The 17,971-nt window shown below is 35.9% G+C and overlaps 3 protein-coding genes across 7 annotated transcripts; 2 read left to right on the top strand and 1 right to left on the bottom strand.

Annotated features, from left to right (window-relative positions):
• Nucleotides 1-302: 302 nt before the first annotated feature.
• On the bottom strand, nucleotides 303-5,936 carry LOC306846767 (coiled-coil domain-containing protein 126-like). 5 transcript variants are annotated; one of them, XM_079380364.1, is made up of 4 exons: nucleotides 5,746-5,936; nucleotides 3,784-3,875; nucleotides 2,355-2,845; nucleotides 303-1,209 (listed from the first exon to the last, which is right to left on the bottom strand). In XM_079380364.1, exons 3-4 carry the CDS (start codon nucleotides 2,587-2,589, stop codon nucleotides 938-940), a joined length of 507 nt encoding a protein of 168 aa, XP_079236490.1. In that variant the 5' UTR covers nucleotides 2,590-2,845; nucleotides 3,784-3,875; nucleotides 5,746-5,936; the 3' UTR covers nucleotides 303-937. The 5 variants fall into 5 exon arrangements, with proteins under 5 accessions (XP_079236490.1, XP_079236492.1, XP_079236493.1 ...); XM_079380366.1 differs by having other exon boundaries at nucleotides 3,793-3,875; nucleotides 5,746-5,907; XM_079380367.1 differs by lacking the exon at nucleotides 5,746-5,936 and adding an exon at nucleotides 4,071-4,118 and having other exon boundaries at nucleotides 3,793-3,875.
• On the top strand, nucleotides 4,936-5,996 carry fam221a (family with sequence similarity 221 member A; the record flags this gene model as incomplete). The annotated part of the gene is made up of 4 exons (XM_079380368.1): nucleotides 4,936-5,000; nucleotides 5,162-5,335; nucleotides 5,408-5,598; nucleotides 5,712-5,996. The coding sequence occupies 4 exons, from the start codon at nucleotides 4,936-4,938 to the stop codon at nucleotides 5,945-5,947; spliced, it is 666 nt and encodes a 221-aa protein (XP_079236494.1). The 3' UTR covers nucleotides 5,948-5,996.
• A 9,154-nt stretch (nucleotides 5,997-15,150) lies between these two features.
• LOC306846772 (pro-neuropeptide Y-like) lies at nucleotides 15,151-17,064 on the top strand. Its single transcript, XM_079380374.1, has 4 exons — nucleotides 15,151-15,209; nucleotides 15,478-15,665; nucleotides 16,393-16,470; nucleotides 16,636-17,064. The coding sequence occupies exons 2-4, from the start codon at nucleotides 15,478-15,480 to the stop codon at nucleotides 16,658-16,660; spliced, it is 291 nt and encodes a 96-aa protein (XP_079236500.1). The 5' UTR covers nucleotides 15,151-15,209; the 3' UTR covers nucleotides 16,661-17,064.
• Nucleotides 17,065-17,971: the final 907 nt, after the last annotated feature.

The following is a 17,971-nucleotide window of genomic DNA, read 5'->3' as shown; positions in this document are numbered from 1 at the left end:
AGTATGTACTTTTTCTTCACAAAAAGAGTACATACTTTTAGGGCATAGTATAAGCAGGCGAATTGGGACATGGGAAAGGTTTTGTGTGAATAAGCGTACACTAGCAAATTAGGCTATATGATTACAATTTATAGATATTAAAGCAACATCCAAAATAAAATAAAAATGTATTGATAGATAGATTACAACCATGTATTTATTTGAAGCACTTCAAGGAAACCCTACTTATTTTTCCATTTTCATTTGATCACATTAATGGAACAAATGAATGTTTTCAGTTCTTGCATACACTGACACATCTGAAGTATTGTACGCGTTTTATTGTATGAATTGAGAGTTGTGTTGTCTGGTACAGTTCCTCCTGAAAGCTTAATGCTGCGTTTTGTTTTGCTGGGATTCAGCTTCATGTACTAACAGCAACTGAGGTATATCCCCACCCTTAAACAAATCAAACTGCAATACAGCCATCAATCAACTATTCAGAGATAATTCTTTGGGTCAGCTCGTTTCCTCCACAGTTCAATAGCTAACGTGTTGCAGCGCATGAAGTCTTAACAATTAAAAGGTGCTGTGTGTAAACCTTCGCTCTGGAATCCAATTAAGTGCACTACACACCGTTAGCTAGCTGTGGAGATAATGCTGTACTTGGGGTCTTATGCAGATTCATTATGAAACACTCATCCATATATCAAAAATCAGTCTTCAATTAGAAAACACATCCTATCACTCTCTCATATTCCATATTGCACATAAGTTATCAAATATATTTGTGATCCATGAATATAAGACAAAACAATCAAGCTGAAGCTCATTTGTACAACAGCAAAAGGATGTTTTAAAGCTGATTTAGTCAAAAAAAAAAAAAAAAAAATTATATATCTATCTGTATCTCAGTCTTTGCTGTAGTGGCGCAGATGATGTCCATGGCCACAGTTTGCTATTTTAAAGAGTGTGGCTTGTGTGATCTTTCAGGTGATTGTGGCAGGAAGTGCAGAGGGTTCCTGCGTCTATCTGGTCGGTGAGCAGACATATTTTGTTTGGTTGACCTGAAAACGGTGACTCTGGCAGCAAGAAGAGTGCCAGCACCAGCAGCAGGATGGGAGATGTTCTGTATGGAGGCATTCACAGCAGCCTCCACTTTCCCTTCCAACTTCACCAAACGGTTGAGAATATCATCTAACAGCACAGCAATTGTCCTCTTCAAGTCAGCTTCAGCAGAACAAGAGATAAGGCAAGGATTAGTATTATGTTATTTCTAAACCTCTTTCTACCACACCCATCCTGAATGCTGAGCAGCCTATTCACTCACATAAGCGTCACAAAAAAAAACAAACTATGAATAAAAGTGTTCATTTTATAAACGAAAATGTAAAAGAACTTATAATAATAACACTTTTTCATCTGTTAACATCAGACAACTACGTACAGTTAACATGAAATAAAACGGTATTACTACAGCCCTCATTATTTTTAATGTTAATTTCAACATTTAGAAACAAATTTCTAAAATCACAAGTTGTATTTGTTAACACTGGAGTTCATTATATTTGTTAAAAGCACATTACACTAATAAAAACTAACAATGAGCAATTTATATATTTTTTTATAACATTTATTAATCTTTGTTTGTGTTAATTACTAAAAATACAATTGCTCATTTAATCAGCAGTTGTTGTTGTTGTTTTACAAAATGTATTAATCTTTGTTAAAGTTAGTTCATAAAAATAAATTGTTTAATACATTGACAATTGTATTTTTATTTGCTAAAATAAATAAAAACAATATTAATAAATACTAGATCTTAATAAACGTTATAAGAAATGAGACCTTTTTGTAAAGTGTTACCAGAAAGGGAAAACATAAAACAAAGTTTCAACACTTTATATTAAGGTTAAATTGTCAATACTGGTAAATGCATTAGATATTACAAACTAACAACCAACAATAAAATTCATTTTTAATTTCACTCATTTTAATGTTAAGTTTTACATATACTAACATATTAAGTTGTATAAAATAACATTAATGTTTTATGAGCAAAAAACACTACAATTCATAAATACTAATGTATATTAATTAACCTTGTTGTAAAGTGTTAGCAAGAAAAACTTCTAAACTCAAGTAACAAATTCAAAATTAAAATTTTGTTTGATTAAAATACACATGTAACCTAGAACATTTGCTACAAACTTCAATTTCAGTCTGTTCATCACAAAATTATTGTATGACTACCAAGAAAGTCATATGTACTTTTTTTATGATATATCTTTTTTTTGACACTATAAAACAGCATACAGGTAAGGAATGACATGAGGGTGATTAAATTATGTATAATAATAATAATAAATCCTTACCATATCCTGCCATGGAATTGCCCTGGGGCCCTGAGGGATTCTGGTTCTCCTCACTAAGGACTTTGACATAGCGATGGCTGAGCTCGAGGATCTGTTGGCGGAGCTCTGCGCTGCTCTGGCGCCGTGGTTGTGTGATGGTATAGTGAAACAGCAGCAGACACCAGGCCAGGCCGAAGACCACCAGAAACAAACTCAGTCTGTGAGACATGCTCCTACGCTGCAGACAGCCCAGCATGGCAATGCTGCAGGTCTAATGGGACCCGGGTTAAGGGGATGGGGTGGGGACAGGGTTATAAGAGGGTGTCAGGTTCAGGGCTGGGAATATTAAGCCATGAAAAAGCAGAGTGGAGGTTAAAATTAGGAATGAAAGCCGGTAATAAGGTCACTGATCTCATGTATTTGTTTAGCTGTTTTGACTAGGAAATTAACAGCGTGGAAGATGGATGTCTTGAAAGGAATTTTGCTGAATAGGCGTCAAGTGCAAGGAATACCTGTAAAACACAACACACACAAAAACAAGCAGAAATTTGTGAGAATAATTGTATTAAATGGCTATACTTACAGTTAATACGCAAAGCCTCAGGTTTAAGTTTGTATGAATAAATTTCATTTCCATCCTTAAGTGAATAGAAGCCCTGTCATCACTCTCTCCCTCTGTGGTCAAAGTGCTATTCTCCACCCAATCACAAATCACTCAATGAGACGGTGCTTTAGATAAATTAATAATGCAGGGGGAGAAATAAGACCACTTTTAATCATCACATCCCCACAGAAACAGCAGAACAATATTAGTGAAGTTAAAATGTAGCATTTTGGCATATTGATTATATTAGTCAAGATGAAATTAATAGTGACTGTTATAATCGAAGACTGACCAAAGTGCAGGGGATTTACAGTGTGTGCTCCACCCAGTCAAACTATTGTTTTCAGCTGTAGAACTGTCAAAGTATAGTCACATGAAATTTAAGATGGGAATTACAGCATAAATCTGGGTTAAAGCTCTGAGGTCAGACATATCATGCCTTTGCTGAAAATATGGTGATTATAAGTTAAACAATGTGAGAGTTATTCATTGACTCGTTTAACTGTTGATGTTATCATAAAGCTGCTGTAGTGATATTGGCTTGGAGAAAAGGTTAGCATTAACAGAAACCTGGACCACTGATATTTGGCACGCAGTATAAGCAAATGCATATAATCAAACAGTTTTAGCATTCTGGCTGAACTCATATCATACTTCTACATATGCTAGTTTTATCTTTTTCACTCGCTTCTCAAGGTCTGCAGAGTACAGCTCAACGAATCGCCTGTAAGTTACTCTTGCACACACTCTATTATCGCTTTAAGACAAGGCCGGGTGTGGAAGGTATTGAACAGCTGGAACAGCCTGATGAATCTGCTACGGTAACATAGCTAATATAGAAATTACCTTACATACTTTGGTCAAGGTGATGGATTCGTGGACTCCAAACCGTTGACATCTTCTTAGCACGTTTGCATGGAAACCCTAGCAAGCCTATCCTAAAAAAACAGTAATATTAAAACAATATTCAAACTGAAGCATAACTTCAAAGCAAGAGTCTCTGTATTAAGTAAGCTAATTATTTTTAGCCAGATTATCATTCGGTGGCGAAACTAGGAACTAATACAGAAAATTTGTCAGTAGTATTTTTCCCTGCGGTGACAACACGAGCTATTGCGTACGACGTCACTTACTATACGCACCAGCGATGTCCGGTTATGAATGGATTCTTATTTTGAGTCGAATCATTTCAATGAATCAAATTCACAAAATGATTCTTTCACATTCGACTGAGCAAATTTTTCCTGAACGAACCGAATCGCCGAAAAGTAAGTTACAACAGAAATGCAAAATACGAATAAAACTTTCCTAAATTATGCTTATGTACGACGTGATTGTACGACTTGACCTGTTAAAAACTGAATGTTATATTAAAACAGGCAAAAAACATTTTTCAGCCAGAAAAATTATTATAAATGAATATGGATACAAATTAGATTTAGGTTCTAAATGACTGAGCATGATATTAGAATATACACATTTGAAAATGTGTATACACATACTGAAAAACGCAGTTGTATGTGACTACGTATTTACTGGAAAGTTTTGTAATATTTGCTTTTTTTTTCAGAATATACAAATTATGAATGTGCGATGATGCAACTACGTCTAAACGTAAAAGAATCACTGAATCATTTTTAAAAAGGAAACGATTCTCTGATATGAGTCTGACTCACGTCACTTACGTAAAAGGTCAAAGGCAGCATGGGAAATGTAGTTCACGTGTACAAACGTTGTCGAGCTGCATAAAAATCGTTGTGAGTGCATATTGAATATTACTGATTAGATTGTTACATTATGATATTTTTAACTCTTTTTTTCTTATACGTAATTTAGACTATTTAGGGAAAACGTATCACTGTTGTTTCGTCGTTGCCTAGAAACACAGGTGCCAAGAGCAACCCTCATTGTAAACAAGTTTCAGTGTCAGTGTTGCAGCTCGAGAAGAAATTTATAACAACAGACAAATCTACAAAAAAGACTCACAATCGCAGTGAAATGGAAAAGATACACATCGACAAACATTCAACCAATGCAGTGGAGGCCTATTTAGAATACAAAAGGTCGGTTTGTTTGGGAAAAATCGGGAAACTAAAGTCTATTATTAGTCAATGGAAAAATATGTATTATTTTTATCTTCTCACGTTCTATTTTTTTTAAAGCTTGTCGAGTTTGAAAAAGTGATCTTGTAATTCTCTATCATTGAATATCCTGTTTTGCAAAGAATTGTTGGGGAAGATGATGGAGGGAGGCTGTTTTCAGAGGAAGAGTACAAGAAATACAAAGAGACAGTGGTGCCAAGAAGAATACAAAACCGTCTATATGTCAGTTTTGGTGTCCCGGGACAGATAGACTGCAAACTGATTGGACCAGAGACACCTTGCTTCTGTACACACAGGTAGGGATCATTGGTCATGCATATTATTGATGTACACAAACAGATTCTTTAATAATTCTACTTCATTCTCAGGTATAAACAACATTGCACAGACTTTGAGGAGTTGCCAAAGGAAAGGCCTATACTCTTGCCTTGTAGGGTCAAAGGTTGTCAGTGTGTGTCCTATGAATATGTTCATATCAACGGCTCTAAACCAGTACGCTGTCAATGCAAACACACAACCAGTGAACACAGTGAAGCTATAGGCCACCAGTGCAAAAAATGTGAGTTTTTCACCATTGCATCTCCTATTAATAATTGAAAGCTAACATAATTCTTCATGTTACACATAAGCATTTGATCAAATGTAAACAAATCCTAACCTGTTTACCTCCAGGCACTTACTGCACTGGCTATCGAAGTCCATTCACCTGTGAATGTGGTCAGCCTGGATATGCCCATGTGATGCTGGTTGAAACCAGGGAAGAGCGCATGGCAAGGGGGCGTCCGGTGGGGAGAGCTGTTCCATATGCGGCTATGGGAGGTTTAACTGGCTTCAGCTCACTGGTGGACGGCTACCTGAGACTGGATCCAAGTGGCGTAGGCAATATATGTGAACAGCACACAGAATAGGATGTGTCACCTGACAGTGGTGCCACAACAAACATAATGTTTGCGTTAGGTTAGCACACACCTTTAGAGTCAACATTGTTTATTTAATTATGTTACATTTTATGCTTTCTGTTTAGCCTGAGAGAGAATTCTTAATATGCGTCTAGTGGTATATTGATATTTATTAATCATAACATTAATATAAATGGATTTATTTGCATACTGTAATATATAATAGTATTAACAATAATAAAATAAATAAATAAAAATAAACTCATACTGATATTAAGATTAATAATTTAAAATAATCAGACCTAATTAAGACATTACAAATACATAAAATCAATAAATTTTCTCCAACGTTTTTTTTTTTTTACTTTTTCATTAAGTAATAATAATTTCATTGAGTTAATTCTCAATGCTTCATAATTGAATTTTTAATAAATAACTAATAATTGAATACACCTTTTTATGTACTATTTTTATTTAGGGTCAAAATGTATATTAATATAAAAGGAATTTAAAAGGTGCATATTATGCCTGTAACGTTTTACCATTTCTTTTTAAGAACCATTTTTATTGGACAATTTTTAATTATCCTTTTTAAATTTCGCGTACAGCCTAAAAATATATATGTTTAAATTGATTGGTTAAATTTCTGATATACTTTTCAGTTTTGGCCAGCAGAGGTCAGTAGTGATACACATGCCTCTGCTTCACTTCACCAGCATCGACTTGACTGTTTGAGAGATGTGTCTTTGTTTTCAATGAATTGGCTTTAAATTGCTCTTCTCTACTTGCTAATGTTCAGAACAATAATAGCAATTAAAGGACTTAATTAAAAGAGTGTTTGTGCTCTATCTATGAGACACAGAGGGCTGCATGCTCTGTGAACTCCGCAGACTCTGTGGCTGGCATTCAATTGCTTTCTGTTCAAGAAGCAGAAAGAAAGAAGAAACAATTTCACCCCTAATCATTGGTACAGTTCCACTAGAATGGTTTGCTGTATGTACTGGGCATGACTAGCTCTGTCTTCCACTGTGTGTGTGTGTGTGTGTGTGTTTTGAATCTCAGAATATGTTTGAATGTGCTGCTCTGTTTTTGTATTTGTGAATGTTTCATGACTCATCCTAAGCTCCTCAAGACTCCATTAGATCGGATTCGTTACGACTTCCTCTTTATATGTTTATACACTCTTCCTCTGTTCTGATATGCATCTCCACTCAATTGCTCTCGAGAACATCTGCCTGTCTCATGAAATGCACAAATGTGAGTGTGTGTGACCTGCGAGACTTGCCTTTGGTGACGTCGGTGATGAAAAAGAGACCAAACACAGACTCTACTCATTACCACACTTGAAATAAAACTCGCGACTCATTGGTGGATGTTTCATCGCCACCAACACTCTGAAAATACCTCGCTGATTTATTTAGAAGTCTCTTTTGTACTGCCGCTCTTTGCCTGGTCCTCTATTTATATTAAGCCTCATTTAGATGTATTATATTATGCACCCTGTGCCTCTCTACCTCTTCAATGATATCTTTAATTCGTTCCCTCTCTTTTGTCCCCCTCCTCCAAATCCCTCAGCTCCAAATCTTTAGTTACACAGGAATCAGTTAAAGACACTGGGAGCAGGAGAAAACATAGTATGAATTGGGTGTAAGTTCACTGGTTGGCCGATGTTCATGGCAATGTTACACATTCACAAATGGTCCCTCATGTCCTTCCAAACAATATTATTTTATTTCTTCTATCAAACCGCAGAAGAAGCAGAATGTCAAATCAACTGTTTCATACAATGATGAAAGGGAATGGTAACCAAGAGTTTTGGTGAATAACTGCTTAAATTTGAGACTGTCCTCACACAAATGGCTTCAGAAGGTTCATGGACTACTTGTATCATTATTTAATGATGAACTGTGTTCTTTCAGGAGCTTGGCAGTCTCTGGCCACTATTCATTTCCACAGCGTGGAAGAAAGCAGTGTGAACATTTGTCTTCTTTGGAAGAAAGAAAGTCATACTTGATAGGAATGACATGATCCCAACATTAATAATTATGCTAATTATATGTTTATTTAATGATTTTGGTAACAATTTATTTTAACGACCAATTAATTGCTTATTAGCATGCATATTATAGGATATTGGCTGTTTATTAGTACTTATAAAACACATATTAATGCCATATTCTACATAACCATATTTTAGGTCCCTTAATCCTGCCCAATACCTGAATTAAACATCTGCCTTACTAACTATTAATAAGAAGCAAATTAGGAGTTTATTCAGGCAAAAGTTGTAGTTAATGGTTAGTTAATAATGAGAATTTGTCCCCAAACTAAAGTGTGACCATGATATTAATATTATAATTAGATTTTGATGTAGAACCCTTTATTATGCTCAATGCGTTCAATTACAGAACCCTAAAAGCGGGGTTCCAAGAACCCTAATCTGGTTCATTTAGAACCATTTGTCATTGGAGACTTAAGTTTAAATGAATAAACCTATAGTGAAGTCTAATTGGCTGGCAGCCATATCACCCTGCAGCCCAAGACTGGTTGCCCACTGAAGCTAAGCAGGGTTGAGCCTGGTCAGTACCTGGATGGGAGACCTCCTGGGAAAGCTTAGGTTGCTGCTGGAAGAGGTGCTAGTGAGGCCAGCAGGTGGTGCTCACCCTGTGTCTGTGTGGGTCCTAGCGCCCCAGTAAAGCGATGGGGACACTATACTGTCAACAAGCACCATACTTTGGATGAGACGTTAAACCGACTCTCTGTGGTCATTAGAAATCCCAGGATGTCTTTCGAAAAGAGTAGAGGTGTGACCTCGGCAACCTGGCCAAATTTGCCCACTGGCCTCTGACCATCATGGCCTCCTAACAATCCCCATCTCTGCCGATTGGCTTCATCACTCTGTCTCCTCTCTACCAGTAAACTGGTGTGTGGTGGGCGTTCTGGCGCAATATGGCTGCCGTCACATCATCCAGGTGGATGAGGAGATCCCCCCTCACAATGTAAAGTGCTTTGAGTGCCTAGAAAAGCACTATATAAATGTAATGAATTACTATTATAATTGTATATTTAAATTGATGAGATAAGTTTAATATTAAGAAGTCCAGCTCATAAAATCCCTTGAGGGTTTCTTTATACTTACTTAAAAGTAATTTTATCATGTAGATTGCCACTGATCTTGGCTGCATGCTTTCAAATTATGCATTTAAATTTAAAATATCTATTCAATTAGATAAACTCAAAACAAGTGATTTGTTGGTGGGAAGACTGCTTAATTAAATACACCCATGTTCACAAACACACTCGGAAACGCATACATGCAATGTTGTGATAATGTGTTAAGTTTACAATAATGAAACTCTTGCTTTGTCCTGCTACCGTCTAGATACTTCTTTCATTTAAAAAAAAGAATGAAAGAAGGAATTGAAAAGGCTCTTTGAACTCATTAAAAATGTATCACAAGAAAAATGAGAAGGAACAGTTTATTAACAAAATATAAATTTACCATCCGATGGAGGTTTTGAATGACGACGTAGAGGAAAATCAGGACAGGATTACATATAAAGGAGCTGGTGTTACTGTTTAATTAATCTGATTAGATTCAGCAGATCTGCGGCACTAAAGTGATTCACATTGAAATCAGATTAATTCCCTTCCTTGCTGTGATACGGCACATGAATTTTAATGAAATGAGCAAGTAATCGCAGTAGTGATTAAGTCAGTCGTATGCTATGGTGCCATATTTTTTTTTGAATAGCCCAGGTTTGTGAGAGCAGAGATCACGAAGTGCTGTGATTCAGATGTGGCTTTATTTGTCTATGACACACTTTGTCTCCTTTTTGACCCAAGCAGGTGCCCACGGGAAGTCTTAAACATGCAAACAATCTACAAACACACACCTGTGTCCAAAGAGAACACCGGACTAAGCTAGCGGAAGGGATGATGTCTGACCTGGAAGGTGACATATCGGTTTAGTGTGAGTGTTTGATGATGGTGCATGTGTGTGTGTGTTGATATCAACCCTCACAGATCCTTTGGTGTCATAATGCCTTAACTAAGCCATCACTATATTAATTATGTCCTCCTAATGACCTTAAAGACAAGATGCAATGAAATCACTTCACAAATTCTCCACCAGTGAAAATCACTAAAAAATGCAAGGAAAAATGGAAAACTTCAAAATATACCTCCTTACAAGTCTAATCTCCTTGCCATGGAAACCTTTCTGAGGTCTTTAGAGCAACTGATGTACTGCTATCGGAGTCACCAGGGTGCTGTGATTGACAGGCGTTTGGGGAGGAACAGAAGAGAGTAGAAAATATTCATTCCTTATGTTATCTTATAGCTCAGATTCGTCATGCAAAGCAGCTGTCAATCAATAACATATATTCAAAAAGTGTTATTCTGCATTAGTTTTACTCAAACTGCAAACATGCTATACGAATTCAGGAACTGTCCAGCAAACTATGAATCATAGGCACTTCTTGATTATATTCAGACTTTATTAATAGTCTGTTTATATTACACTGAATTGCATTGAAGCCTCGTAAAGTGTCACCTCTTCTCAATCTCCCGTAAGCCTGACAGATTGTCGCACAATTGTCAGAGTCTATGTAGTGTGATGTTGAAAAGAACAACATCAATTACCTTGAATCAAAGCAGTGAGACCTAAAAGTGTGTCAAGACAATTGCTTTTTCAATTTCTTTGTTAAAAAGCTTGAAAATCGACGCTAGAACTACTTTGTGGCCGTGACTCGAGGTGCTTCTGCTCTGCTCTGCTCTTCTCCAATCCAGTCCTTTATTCTGCTCAGTCGTGCTTTGGAGGATTGAAAAGGAAGAGGAGTGAGGGAGCAGAGATGAAGATTGTGGGACTGGTGGCGTTATTTATTCAAGCCGAGCACATGAGTGTGAAGGGGGAGACAAAAGCGAGCGTGGAATCACGCAGCTGTGCAAAATCAATAAGGGTTCGCTTGACAGTAGTAAAAGATGATCTCTGTCGTTCGTGCATCAAAACACTCTGATTTGCCCTCATACTGCATCCACACTGTCTCAAATACCCTCAGACGCATGACGGCACTTTGAAGACCAACCGCCACTGATGTATTGTGGACCTGCAAGGACCCGGGGTCCCGAGGCCGCCTCTGATCACAATTGTGAGATGTATTTGTATTAATAAGTTGTAAAGATTGCTTCTTAAAAGATACACACATACACACATCTTTCATTTTAGTTAAATATTTTTTTAAAAGCTTATAAAACAATGATGACTAATTTCACACAAAAGTAAGGCTATGCAAACATTTGAACAGGATAATATGTAAATTTGGTCATTTGTTTTATAAAATATTTGTGAATATCTACTTCATCAAATAGCTTCATAAGGCCTGCACCTAAAAAAAATTCAACAACTTTAATGATCCCTCACAATTTTTAAAAGTTATCCTGACAATTCTGAAAGAGGTGTGTAAAATTATAAATAACAAACAATTACACAGATATAAAGAGTGAAAAATGGGAGATATATAGTGGCAATTACAAGAATAAACACATTGAATCTAATAAACGTATAAAGAAATAACAAAGCACTGTTGGTGCTATATGGAAAATATTTCTCATTTCTTCATTAATTTCACATTGCAGCAATAGTCACTGGCACTGTCTGTCTGTCTAAGGTACAGTACATAAATTTTACATTGGCGGTAGCTTGTTTTCAGGTGTCGGGCCACCACGGTCCTCTTATGGAGGCCCCATTGGCTCAGTGAGTAATCTGTATTTGCCGACTACCATGACTCAAGTGCAGGAATGAACAGAGCAAAATAACAGTTATGACGAGAGAATAGAAACAGACTGTTTTAGAAAAACAAAAGAATGTTACAAAACAGTCCAGTTCTATGTTTTTATAGACATTGTAAAACCGCTCTGAGAGAGATAAGGAGAAAAAAGGGTGAGAAAAGAGACAATTGGTGTTTGAGTGGAGCAAAATTAGTTTGACGTTCTTATCTCAGGATTCTTATTCAGCTTTTAGCTCTTTTCTTTAACATAAAGCTTTTATGTAACATGTTTAAGTAGTCAGATACAATGAGCAGAAGAAGAAACAATAATCGCACATAGTGAGTCAGACATTTTGTACGAGGGAACACTACCTTTTTTTCAGACAACCAGCCTTTACTTTAGACAGTGCCATTGCATATATGTGTGTGTGTGTGTGTGTGTGTGTGTGTCTTACATCTATTAAAACTGAGTTAGACAGTTAAATTTAGTAACTTAAACTTCAAATATAATATTTAAAGTCACTTTGTCTTTCTTTGAGGCAACGAAACAAAGCCACTACACAACCATTACAACACCCAGCAGCAATGACGTATCCTTCTTGAACGATTCAGCGTTTTTGATGCATTGGTTAGATGAATGATTCAGTGACTCGCTCATAAAAACACGTCTTTCATTCCTGAATGATTCGGCTGAATGAACGAGTCAATAACATAAAAACAGTAACTTGTCGCCAATTCAATATGGCAGTACCCTGACTAAGGTATATATTTATGGGGATTTATCAATTACTCTTTCAGGGTAGTGCCATATGATTTTTTTTTTTGACAAGAATGAAAATGAGGCTGTGAGGGCTTGAAGTACAATTCATGTGTGTTCAGTTCATTGTACGATTGTTTAACAACATGTTCAGCTGATGAAATGTCTTTTTAATAAAAAATAAATAGATAAAAACTCCATAAAACAGTTTAAAAGCCGTGAGCCACTGTAAATACTGTAAATCTATCCCTCACAGCCTTGTTTTCGTACAGTAGCCTGCATGTTAAAATCAGGCTTCTATCCTGACAAAGAGTCTATAACACCACTGAAATTCTATTGGAAATCAGAATTTTTGGCTATAATGCTGGGGAGGATTCAAATGAACATTTTGGCTTGTATATACACTAATGTTTATGTATAGGAATAAACAGGTGATGGAATAAACATCATGTTCCCAGTTTACCTGCTTTCTTGCCAGACATTATTGGATTGGCATCTCAAAGACATGATTTTATGGGTCAGACAGAGACGCAGGAGGTTTCATTAAAGTATATCTCACCTTTGTGTCTGACCTGTGACTCTTACCCTCTGGTTTTGCACAAGCCTGAAGGCAAAGAACTGGAGGTGACAGATGGCACCACAGCATCACTATTTCTGTGGTTCACTTCTGTCCTTTATTTTCTTGAAAAGATTGCTTCTTGAATTTACACATACACACACTTATCATTTTAGTTAAAGAATATTTTTTCTACGGTTGAATAAGCTTATGAAACACAATAATCACAGGCACTTTATTTTCTAGGAAATTTGTTCTGACATAATGTGGTCATTTAAATGCTACTTCTTTTAACTCTATTTTTTACAGCAGGTTTAAACCGAAAACTCAATACGCATGTTTCAGGCTATTATGATGCAGTTACCTCCAAATGATAAGGCAGACAGATCATTTGATGGTGTTATCAATAGACTACGTTGTTATGTTTTAAAAGCATACTGTAATATTTTGTGAAAAAAAGGGGCAGGAAACATGGGTGGAATATGTTTTAATGTAAGGATGTACCTAATATGACATCTTTTTGCGTAGGAAATGTACTTTTTTTCTTGACTTGTTTTCTTATATACTGTATAATATACTAGTAAAAAAGAGAAGAGTAAACAGCACCCTGCAAATGTTAGTGAAAGTAATGGAAGTCTGTGTGAGTGGAAGCAGATGTGCAGTAATAAATGGAGATGAATTGGTGAATTCTGGAGAGGAATTCTTGAGGTGCTTCCTTTCAGAGCTCTATATACTGTTCATCAGCTCAGTATGAAAGACAGATTGGCAATGACAGTTCGAAAAAGACCAAGATAGCGAAAGGGATAGGACATACTTCCCCATGTAACAACAACAAAAAAATTGATTGTGGATGTAATTATAATTTTTTTTAAGTTAAGTCAACATCACTTTTTACAGTGCATTATCAATATTGTCATTTTCGTCAAGACAGTTTGCCTTTGAAGAAGCGAAGGATTGTGTTTCTTACTGCGATGAGTACAACATATTCAGATGTACTCAGATAAACAAAAGCAGAAGGATGAGACAGGTTACACTGAAAATATTTTTTTAACAAGACTGCAAATCTCCTGTGGTTCTACTGACAAATTATCCATGCAAAGTACTCAACAAAGCACACATGCATACACACACATACTTGAAATCATTTTTTAATCTCCAAAATCTCTTATTCTTAATTCTCATCCAGCCCTAACTCTTTTATTTTATGGTTTGAGCACAATGTACATGTTTTTTGCAGCTCTGGCAAAACTAATGCATTTTGACCCTGTTTCATGTCATGCCTGAATCATTCAAATGCTTTCCATTTCCTCTCTATTTCAAGGTGTTTGTAAAGAAAAATCATTGTATATGCATGTTTTTTAGGTGGTGTCCATTTACTTCATGATTTTTGCTGAGGGGATCAAATGGGGGGGAGGGGGGGGTGTCACTTCCTTTAATGCTTCTCCTGCTTTTCAGGTTTTACGTCTGAGAAAAAGACTCCAGTAATAGGCCTACCACATTGCATCTCCTTCAACAATGTCTCAAACTAACATTAAAAATAGAAGTCTGCACTCAGAAATCTGTTTTTTTTTTATATTTTATAAGTTAAGCTATCCACATTAATTTTCTAACTTTATATTGTATGTTGACAGTTGTCTCTTTCATGTCTATTTTCCTCCTAAGGAATTTTAGGAGAAACATCTGAGACAAATGAAAATCATGACAATCATAAACTGTCTCTTCTTTTTTCTTACTTTTTGGGATAAATGATAAGAGTTCATTAAGCAATCTGGTAAATTAAACTTTGCTTATCATGATCAGCAGATTGATAGTATGATATTTTTAATAAAGAACATCAGAACAACCTAAGAAGTTTAAAAGGTGGAACAGGTGGACAAAATTGACATTCTCAGATCATGCCTCTTAGTTCCTCTTGTTTAATGCAAAATAGCGTCCCTATATAACCTCCCACACATTCGAATGAGGAGGACCAAACAAGCGCGTTTTTAAAGGACTGATGACAGAAGATTTAATCCGTGACGCGGGTTCGCGCGCATCAAAAGAGTCGCGCGCAATTGCGCGTGGGCTCTGCTCTTTAAGGCACGAGCTGTACAGGTATAAAACCAGGAGACGCACGACTCAGAGTGCAGAAAATCGGAGAAGTCAACACCCCCGAGCAAGAAGTGCAATCAAGACCTCATTCAAGGGAGTGTAAGTATACCATTTTATTGGACTTTCACATTTTAAAACTTTTAAAGCTTTATTTTATTTAAAGTTTTATTCTTTTCAGAAGGTAATAAATGTGCAGGTGTCATTGTTAAATGTCTCTGTTAGCATTATGAGATGCATAAAACGTAAAGTTTTATGATGACAGAAATCTTATCATTTCTAATTTTACGCATATCACAATCCAGCACAAACGTCTTTCGGACGTGTTTTAATAGGGCTATGAGTTTACATTTGCTTTGTTTTCTCTCAGATGCATCCAAACATGAAAATGTGGATCGGCTGGGCAGCATACGCCTTCCTCTTGTTTGCCTGCTTGGGAACTCTAACGGAAGGGTATCCATCAAAACCTGACAACCCTGGAGAGGACGCACCTACGGAGGAGCTCGCCAAGTATTATTCTGCATTAAGACACTACATCAACCTCATAACACGGCAGAGGTGAGCTCATTGTATATAATTTACTCATCAAAACAGAAATATTCACAAATTCAAGTTGTTTCTGTCTCTCGTGTCTGTTTTTCTCTGTTCTTAAAATCCTAAACACCCTTTACTTTCATTTTATTATCGACTAAAGTTAATCTGCATTTCTGCAGATTTAGTGGTTTACTTTAAAACACTAAAACGCTCCCTCTCTATATTGAAGTAGCTTCTTTTGAAGTTTAGTTCGATAGTTCTTTCTTTTGAAAAGCACCGTATTAATCCACAGATAAAACCCCGCTGACTCTCTAATTAACAGCGGCGCATTAAATGTGATTCTTTGTTGAGTTAAAACAGCGGGATGTGGTTTTCCGATTACAAAAATTCATTGCTGAATGTCCTTCTTTAATTATTGACGAGACGAAATATGGTCTTGTTTCTTTACAGGTCTTTTGACAGCGAGCAATATCAACCAGAAATGCTCAAATTCTTCCGAATAGGTTAACTAAAATATTTTTTAGACTTCGGACTAGAGAAAGGGGAGAACATAGATTACAAGTGAGCTGGAAATTGAAAAGTGTATTCGTCTTGTTGTGAGTTGTGAGAAACAAGTGAAATCTAAAATTTGGATTTTTTAAATTTGGAAAATTTTCTTTTTCAAAATTATTTTGCAAAAGTTGACTCCACTTATAAGTACTGTATAATTCTTACACTGGTGTGATTTTTGCTTCTTTGTTCTGTTTGTCAGGTATGGCAAAAGGTCCAGTGCTGACACCTTAATTTCAGACCTTCTGATTGGTGAAACAGAGTCCCGCCCCCAGACAAGGTAAGATTTATAAATGGACTTTAGGTAGCTCATAATTGATTCTTTTATGGCAATAATATAAGCAATCATAGTGTTCCACTCACCATTCATGAACAATGAAATTGTGACTTATGAATACTGTTAATTTGTGTTTAATAATAAGAATTTATGGATGTTTATTCACAGATATGAGGACCATTTGGTGTGGTGATCCCAGCAACTGTGTTAATCCAGTTATGTCCATGTGTCAGTTAACTATTTATGGCAACCAGATCTCATAAAATTGAAAGCTTCTGCATCATCAAGATCAGCAACTTGCTGCAAAGTACCACAGCCATCGTCAGGATAGTGAAAATACTGCAGAACATTCAAATAACACATCAAATCATTATGTCTGTACAAGTACACGTCTATGTGAAATGCTTTAACATATAAATATGGTCTTGTTGACGTGTGCTCTCTCTAGACTTGAAAGAAGTTCAGTCAGCCGTTCAACAAGACGATTGTACAGAGACTTACTGTGTGTATGTGTCGTGTCCATTGTAATCCTCAATATCAAAGGAGAACATTACTGACTGTACAGTATAACCATGCTAATAAAGTCCACTATATTTGAAAGAGTTTTCTTTGTTTCCTGTTTTCTTCTCTCAATAAAACATGTCAGTCAAGTGCAAGAATATAACCAGAGCTTAAAGCAATGTTTCCTGGCAGTTTCGTCAAGAAAATAAAACTCAAAAAGTAATAGTATGCTTTAAAAACAGCCCTTACTTAAACAAGTCTCTATTGTTCTGATGCGTATATACGTAATTTAAAGTCGTTGTGAAGTTGTTTGAAGGTCTGCAACAAATGGCCTATTGGTCATATGATTTTCAATTTGTTTAGAATTAATTGTTGCTAATCATTGAAGACATTGAAAGAAGGTCAAATCGTTTTGAACACAAATTCTATTATAAGAAAAATATTAAATTAAGAATGCATGAGACCATTAAATTGAATATATATATATATATATATATATATATATATATATATATATACATACTTGCATAGAACATATAAATCAGAAAAGGTCTTAGCCAAAATTTACAGATTTTGAATATTAGAAAGATGAATAAAATAATTACGTAAAAATAATTTGCATTATAATGAAAGTGACGAAAATGTGACGTTCGAAGCATTAAAAATGTAAGCGTTGATCCACATATGCAAATTTTAGCTTTTTATAGCTTCAATGTTTTATTATCTTCTTCAATGTTTTATTATCTACAGTTTTGTCAGACTCTGCTTGTCACGTATGTCTCCTGGGTCTTTCATTTCATGTCATTTATGTTTTGTCTCATGTATTACAGTTTTGATTTCCTGTTTTCTGTCATGTTAATTGTGCACACAGTTCATACATTTTAGTTTCTTCTGAAAGTACATCCTGTCGGTGTATCTCAGCATGTATGTAGCAGAATATTGACACACTACATCAGGGGTGTTCCTGGAGATCTACCTGCCTGCAGGGTTCAGTTTCAGCCTT

Source organism: Barbus barbus (assembly GCF_936440315.1).
Source record: "Barbus barbus genome assembly, chromosome: 27".
Lineage (NCBI taxonomy): Eukaryota > Metazoa > Chordata > Actinopteri > Cypriniformes > Cyprinidae > Barbus > Barbus barbus.
Note: the sequence above shows the minus strand (reverse complement) of the source record. Positions and strands in the feature narration are given on the sequence as shown.